Below are 7,195 nucleotides of genomic sequence, written 5' to 3'. Positions count from 1 at the left end.
GAAACGTCCATCCACATAAAGGTAATCACAAAGGAAAATACCCAATTCGGATTATTTCTAAGTGCTAAGAAGAAGAAATTAAAGAACATGCAAACTACTAACAATTGAGTTTTAAAATCAATGTTGTATGAAGTGTGAGTTGTTCAAGTAAAAATATCCACAAGTGCCTTTACTTTCATGTTCCCTTTGTCTTCTTAAAGTTCCTTGATTACTTTCATGCTCCATTTCTCCTCCTTTTATATATATTAAAGTTTCTTAATTGCAAATGGATTTGTAATTGTTGGTTTAGCTGATCTCCATCCTTCCTCAGTTTTCTCCCCACAACGCCTCACCTCTCTCTCTAGCTAGGTGTGTGTGTGTGTGTGTGTTGGCTTGCTTATTCGACTAGGCTCACTATCCATGCACCCATTCCTCACATATTTGAGCAATGCCATGACATGTATGCCTTCCTCTCGGACCATTGCAGTTACCATTTTTGACAAAGTGGTATTCCATCAACCACAGGAACTCACCAGCTATTTCTTACACATACGTAGTTGTTTGTCTTTGAGAATGTTTTTACTTGGAATCATTGATAGGTGATCTGCCAAGACATGTTCTTTGGCCGGTCTTACCATAATTGCTCTTGAAAGAGAAGTAGCCACCACTGCCACACTCGACCTGAGACCTTGGGTCTTGTTGAGGAGATACTTCAAGGCTTGGTGATCTATAAACACCACAAAGTGGTGGCCCAATAAGTAGTGCCTGAATTTCTGAAATGATAAACGATGGCCAAAACTTCTCCCTATTGAGCTGTCTGCTTGCAAAGTGTATTGGTCGGTCCATCTTCAAAGCTGCATCTAGTTATACCAGCACCAGCACCAGCACCAGCACCGCTCCTAGTGCCACCCTACTCGCATCGATGTGCACAAGAAAAATGAGCTCCCAATTAGGGGTAACCAGTGCCATCACGAACAATCCTCATTGAGAACCACTGCCAAGTATTGAGCATGCAACATACATGACATCAAAATTGAGGAGCATGCCATATTGCGATGCCCATCATAATATTGTCTTCAGATCAAAGGCGTCTGCATGATGCATGAGAGACCTAAAGCTCAACAGCAAAAACCTATAGCACCAGACTGAAAGATAGATGTCTTCTCCATGACAAAGGACCGCTTTTAAATATGATAGCCCTCGATATAAAAGGTTCCCCTCATGCCCATTGGATATTGGTCACAGTGTCACTTTTGATTCCATTTTCATTAAATTTCTTGCGGGACTGAAGAGATGCCCTATACATCTCCCACCATGATACACAAGCAGATTCATCATCCTTGGTCTCGTATGACTTTTCACCCTGTGTGACCAGTAAACCACCTCTCTCTCTCTCACACACACACACAGAGACACACACGCACGCGAGACACACACGCACGCACATTCCTTGTATGTGCACGGATGTTTTAATCCGGTAGCTCTTTCAGATATATAACTGGGCTTTGACAAGTAGCTACATTGATGTAGATATTGAGGCTCAAACCTCTGTAGGTTCTTCCAATGACAGTATTTTCAAAATTCAAAGTAAATGGGACCCAAGTAAGCTTGTGAAAAGCAAACGATCACGAAGGTCCAAAAGACTCTACCATAGCTTAGAGCCACACTAAAGGTAGAGCTGCCTGACCTTTAAATACTTGTACGAAGGTTTGCTTGTAATGATAATGATTTGAATAAACGATCTCAAATTTGCCAATGTCAGGTCACACTAGTAGAAGCCACAAATACTGCTGCATTGTCTTGAATCAATGTGAGATCACTCCAGCAGAAGCCCGACATACTGCTGCATGGCCTTTAGTCATATTCAATATTGGACCAAAAAACTTCTGGACGTCCAGTGTGACAGCCCTGCAATGTATGTTTACAGCTCCACATTCCTATGGATGCCTATATAGCTCAAAGCATGAATAGGGGTCTCGACCTCGATGACCTTTTCATGGAGGTATCTATTACTCTGGAATGTGGTGTAACTCCAGACGTTTTAGGTTAGGGATGTAGAACTCTAAACAAAACATCACAGGGCTGCCACACTCTCGTCTTCCAAAAATTCCAAGAAACAGCCTTTTGTCAAGGTGGCAAAGAAATGAGCTTGAAAACACTCCCATTGGAAATAGAGAGTCTGTTGAGTAAATGGGGAGCGGCAAAGGCATTTCCCCTTGTTAAGATTTTAGGGCACAACTGCAGTGATGATTCAACAATTTAGAATAGAAGAGGAGAGGTAGACATTTTTAATTCTGCCATGTCAGCGGGGGGGGGGGGGGGGGGGGGGGGGGGGGGGTTCCCAAAAATTGACTTGAAACTGAAATCTGGTTATGAACTCCCACACAAGGCCATGGCGAACTGAACCTAAATCGTGCTGAAAACCTTGGCATGCACCTTGTTCACCTAATAAACTGAAAAGCTTGAAAGAAACTTAAACAAAAGCACATTACCCTCTTATCAAAAGATAGACAACGTGTTGTAAATGCCATAGATTCAAAGCTGCTGCATAATTGGAGTGTCTAGGTGAAGATCAGCCACCACACCTGTACATTCCATCATCTTCGGTTTTACAAATGTTGGGCATTCAAATCATGGCTTAAGTAGGCACTTTGTTACACAAAAGTTTGATCGCTAAAGAGCAGCAAAAACAGAATGCATTGCCCCTCTCCTTTTGTTTCCTCTACAGAAAATAAAAAAGCATCACAAAAGGTGGGTGAGGAGAAATGCATTCTGTTGACTGCTCCATTCTGTTAGCAGGGGCTTTTAACAATTTGCAAGCTTCCAGAGCCAGGAAGCAAATGATGAAAATCAATGCATATGCTGTTTGTCATCTCATTGGACATAAACTCCCATGAGATGCCACCACCTTTTAGTCCCAAAATTGCAGGGTCAGTTCCCACATGCTGTGGGGGGGCAGGATAGCAAACCACAGACAAAATTTCTTCAAAGCTACTCTATCCTGCAGTATCAACACAAGACGCCCCACAGGTTTGAAACTTGGCATTCAGAGCTGTCATCATGCAAAAACTAGGGTATCCCAAGCAGCCAAAATGACAGCTCAGGCCAAGTCACCCCTCACCACCAATTGGACTTTACCATTGAAGCAGCTGTGCAGTGGCATTGTATGGTTCTTCATATATTACTCCAGCACTTTCCAGGAAGTTTCCAGTAGTACATGCTTCCCACTGTCAGCCAATACCCCACGCTGCACAGTCAGGCACAAAGTTCACTGCTTGAAGGTTGCAGGCGGCCAAGCTCCCTTGCTACAAAATCAGGGTCAAGGAACCTTGCCACAAAAGACCACAACTTATATACATCCCTGAAGTCTGATAGTAGACCTAATGCAGCTGTCACCACTTCAACTCTGGAGGGAGCATTCACTAGTTTAAACCCTCTGGCATTGGTTTCCAGGAAACCAGGAACAGGTTCTTCCGTTAAATTACCACGGAAATAAATATTTCTGAGAAAACCCAAACCAAGGAATACATTGATCTGATCTGCCAGCATTCTTACCAGGTCTGGATGAAGCAACTTCCCGTGCCTGTCGAATACATTGAAGGCCACAGAAGCACCTCTGTCATACCTGACCTGAGGGCCATAAATTTTCACTAAAGAGAGATCATTGTCGGGGTGCCGGAGCCTGAGCAAAGAGCTGATTAGCCAATTGATGAGATACCGTAGCCTGAAACTAGTCTTGTTCAGACCCAGCATGTCTGCATGGTCAAGGCTCCTACAGAGCAGCTGTGGTTCTTCAACCACTTCCTCATCAACTTGCTCTTCGTCACTCCTGATTCCAGTGCTTCTTTCAAAGGACAAATCTTCATGACCCCTTGAGCTGATCGATCTGGAAGCAAAAGGATCATCCCCAGGGCCTGCTGAGAAGATTCTCCCAAGTGAGAATGGATCATCATTCCTACGACCCAAAAGCCTAAAGCCACCTTCTGTTTCCCTGCAAATGGCACTATCCTTCTGGCTCCATGACAATTCCATCTCCTGCTCTTTCTTCCCCAACACACTTGCGTTTCGAACATTTGCATCTGATACCAATCTACTGGCATCTTCCGCATGATCTTGCTCCAATAAGTTGGGACACTCTGCCTCAATCTCTATCTCCTCTATGGTCTCCAAAGCTCTTGGACCTAATCTGTCCTCAAAGTCTTCCTCCTCTTTCTGATGAAGAGCTTCCACTACTTTTCTTGTTAAATTCTTCTTCTCATGCTCCTTGACTTGGGAACCCAAAAACACTTCATTATTTCCCAAATCCAACTGTTCCTCTCTTACCTTCTTAAGCACAAGCACCAGCCGCTCTGGCATGTTCTCCTCCTTGCTGCCAAACTCCCCAGACTCATGCCTAGTAGACTGCAGTTTAGAGAGAGAGGCCTCAGTAAGAGAAGGCTTGCCTGAATCCAATAGATCCGTCTTGTGGGGTTCCAACTGCTTCGAGAGACTTAAATTTTTATCTCTATCTTCAGAAAATTCCTTTCCTCCATCTTTGATAACATAGGCCTCCTCTCCAATGCTGTCTCCACTATTGCCAACCCGTCCCATATGCAGGTGCAACAACCCAGAACACAAATCTTTGATCCGGCTTCTTGAAGGTTGAGAATCTTTCCTTCCTTGTAGACGGTGACTAAAAGAAATGGGCAGATGCATAAGTTCCTCGTGAAGAGGGCCACTGAAGCCTTCCTCAGAAACAGAGGCACAGCTGGTATTACCAAGCGGGCTAGGGCCAACAAAGAAAGGGTTGTCATTGCCATCTTCACTGAAAACAGGGCTGCGGCTCACACCACCTACAGAAGCAAGCTCCGCATCTTCACAGGCAGAGCTGTAGTTGTCTTCACATGCTGAGCTTCCTAAGCAGTCAGGCATGCAGTAAGGGGTAGGTGTGTCAAGGTCATCAAAGGCTGGCATCGGGCCTGAAAAAGAGCTTACCATTTTGGCCATATCAATGATCTCACTGCCTGCTGACGTGGAGGAGGCACTGAAAACATGGTGAGAGGGCAGAGGGATAATGTGAACCATGCCTGAGACAAGGGCTCCAGATGGGTCCTGGATGCTTTGGGCAACCGAGTTTTTGATGAGCAAACAACCGAAGCCTGATGGGTCACCTCCAAAAAGCTTGTAAAAGGAGGCTGTGATGAAATCTGGGCGGAAAAGGGAGAGGCCAAGTGAGTCCATGTCTTTAGGGCCCAATGCAGAAGCATCAAGCATAACATGCCATTGATTCTGCTGTGCAAGAGACATCCATTGGTATGAGTATTTGGAGCCAGAAACACGAGATTGCACAGGGAAGACAAAAAGACCCTTCTTTCTGTCCTTCTTTAGCTCTGGTTGTGGGTGCGAAACACGGTCTAGCCAAGATGCGATAGTCAGGCGGGAAGAGCTGGGCAGCCGACTGGGATCAACACCCTGCTGCTTCTTAGCCTTGGTCTTCATCTTCTTGCTGAAGCCCATCAAGAGCTCTTTTTTAAGCTCCGTTGAGCAAACCCTTAGGGATGGCCATCGGAATCTGGCTCTGTAAACCCTGGCTTGGCTTTCTATAGCTCTCTGTTCCATCCAACCCACAGATTCACTCTCATAGTCATACATTGTGACAAGACGACCGTTGGAATCCCAAGGGTAAGCATCAGCGAGCAGTTTGAAGGTAGCCCCGCGGCTAGCAGTGAAGACCATGCTGTACTCAGACTCGGGGATGTTAAGAAACTCCATGATGCGAATGCGGATGGCCCATTCCATGGTGCCTTCGGGGGCAGAGCCGAAGAGGGCATGAGACCAGAGGTTTGCAGAGACCTCAGAGAGGGAAAAGGAGGAGGAGAGTCCTTCTTCTTCTTCAGCGATTTCTTCTCGTTGGGCATGGGTGAAGAGGCCGAAGCCGCAGTAGTCGAGGCAAGCGAGCTCCTCGTCTTCTAGATGGGAGTACTCCTGCAGGCGGAGATGGTCTAGGATTCTGGTTTCAGAGAAGCGAGGATAAGCGGCCTTGAACTGCGAGTATGCCAGCTCGCAGGTGGGCAGAGCCTCGTACGCAGAGACCTTGCCCTCGCTTCCCCCGGCCGTGGCCCGCATAAACTCGCGCTGCGCCTGTGAGCTCGATCTTCGAAGCGGCTTGCTCTTCTCTGCTGCCATCCTCTGAGAGACTGCGCCGCCACCGCCATGGGCAGCCACAGCCTCCTGGCCACGCCTCACAGCAGGCACTGGCTCTACCTTGCCCCGCCTCACAGGCTCGGGTTGTATCACATCCGAGAGGGCGCTGTCCCTACGCTGCTGCTGCTTCTTCTTCTGGCTAGGAAGAAGAGCAGAGCAGAGGGTTATGGGCTTGCAAGGCATCAGAGGAAGAGGAAGAGGCAGAGGAAGAGAGAGAGAGAGAGAGAGAGAGAGAGAGAGAGAGACTTAGCTACCTATAATCTACTCGGTCTGTCTCTCCCATTTGCTAGACCCATGTGTGCGCAAGCGATGCACAGCAACGCCATAGAAGCTCACTGTGGCATGCACAGCACGATATACAAAAAGCAATGATTGGCAGGAAGCTCCACCCCTCATGAACGAATCATCTGTAATGGACCTCGGACTCATGAGCTCCGAAGAAACTTTGAAGTTTGGGAACTAGTATATATAGTGTTACCTCGGCCCAACAAAAGGGGGTCTTCTCTGTTACTCCTGTTGCCTTCTGGCTAAAATTTTAAATAACGTAGTAGAAGGTTTTAAAATTTTGAAAATTTGAGAGGTTTTTTCACTTGAGCAATACCATATATATATATATGGGTGGAAACTTTTTTCCTAGCACACTACTTGTGGAATGTCCTTCTCGACTCCAACCTTTTGGACCCAATATGTCTAATATCTGAATACGTCCAATTTGATTTTATAAGATGTTTATGTTGTAAGGATTTTTACTCACATTAAAAGTCACATAGAATTCAATTGGCCTTCTACAACAACAATATCAGGTAGCCATACACTCGCAAGCAATGGATACACATAAGGAAAAGGTTGGCTAGAGAACGAGCAAGATTGCCCGATGATGGCCAATTGCCAAGGAGTTAGCACGAGCCCTAAGTTCAAGCATTAGTCTTGAAGGTGGAGTTCTCGCCCTCTTTCATTTGGCATGATGCATCCCTTAGGAAAATTATATCTTTAAAAAATTCAAGAAATAGTCACAATTTTAATCAAAGAATGT

General features: G+C 45.8%; 1 protein-coding gene across 1 annotated transcript; it reads right to left on the bottom strand.

Annotated features, from left to right (window-relative positions):
* Window positions 1-2,495: 2,495 nt before the first annotated feature.
* Window positions 2,496-6,637, bottom strand: LOC147634659 (uncharacterized). Its single transcript, XM_086803796.1, has one exon. It carries the CDS (start codon window positions 6,343-6,345, stop codon window positions 3,235-3,237), a length of 3,111 nt encoding a protein of 1,036 aa, XP_086659922.1. The 5' UTR covers window positions 6,346-6,637; the 3' UTR covers window positions 2,496-3,234.
* Window positions 6,638-7,195: the final 558 nt, after the last annotated feature.

Source organism: Cibotium barometz, chromosome 10 (assembly GCF_041138505.1).
Source record: "Cibotium barometz isolate CiBa-2024 chromosome 10, ASM4113850v1, whole genome shotgun sequence".
Classification (NCBI taxonomy): domain Eukaryota; kingdom Viridiplantae; phylum Streptophyta; class Polypodiopsida; order Cyatheales; family Cibotiaceae; genus Cibotium; species Cibotium barometz.
The sequence above is the reverse complement of the archived record's forward strand: the minus strand, read 5'-3'. Positions and strand labels throughout refer to the sequence as shown.

Coding starts and splice junctions, on each gene's coding strand:
- LOC147634659 (XM_086803796.1), bottom strand. CDS start 6,345: ATGCCTTGCAAGCCCATAACCCTCTGCTCTGCTCTTCTTCCTAGCCAG.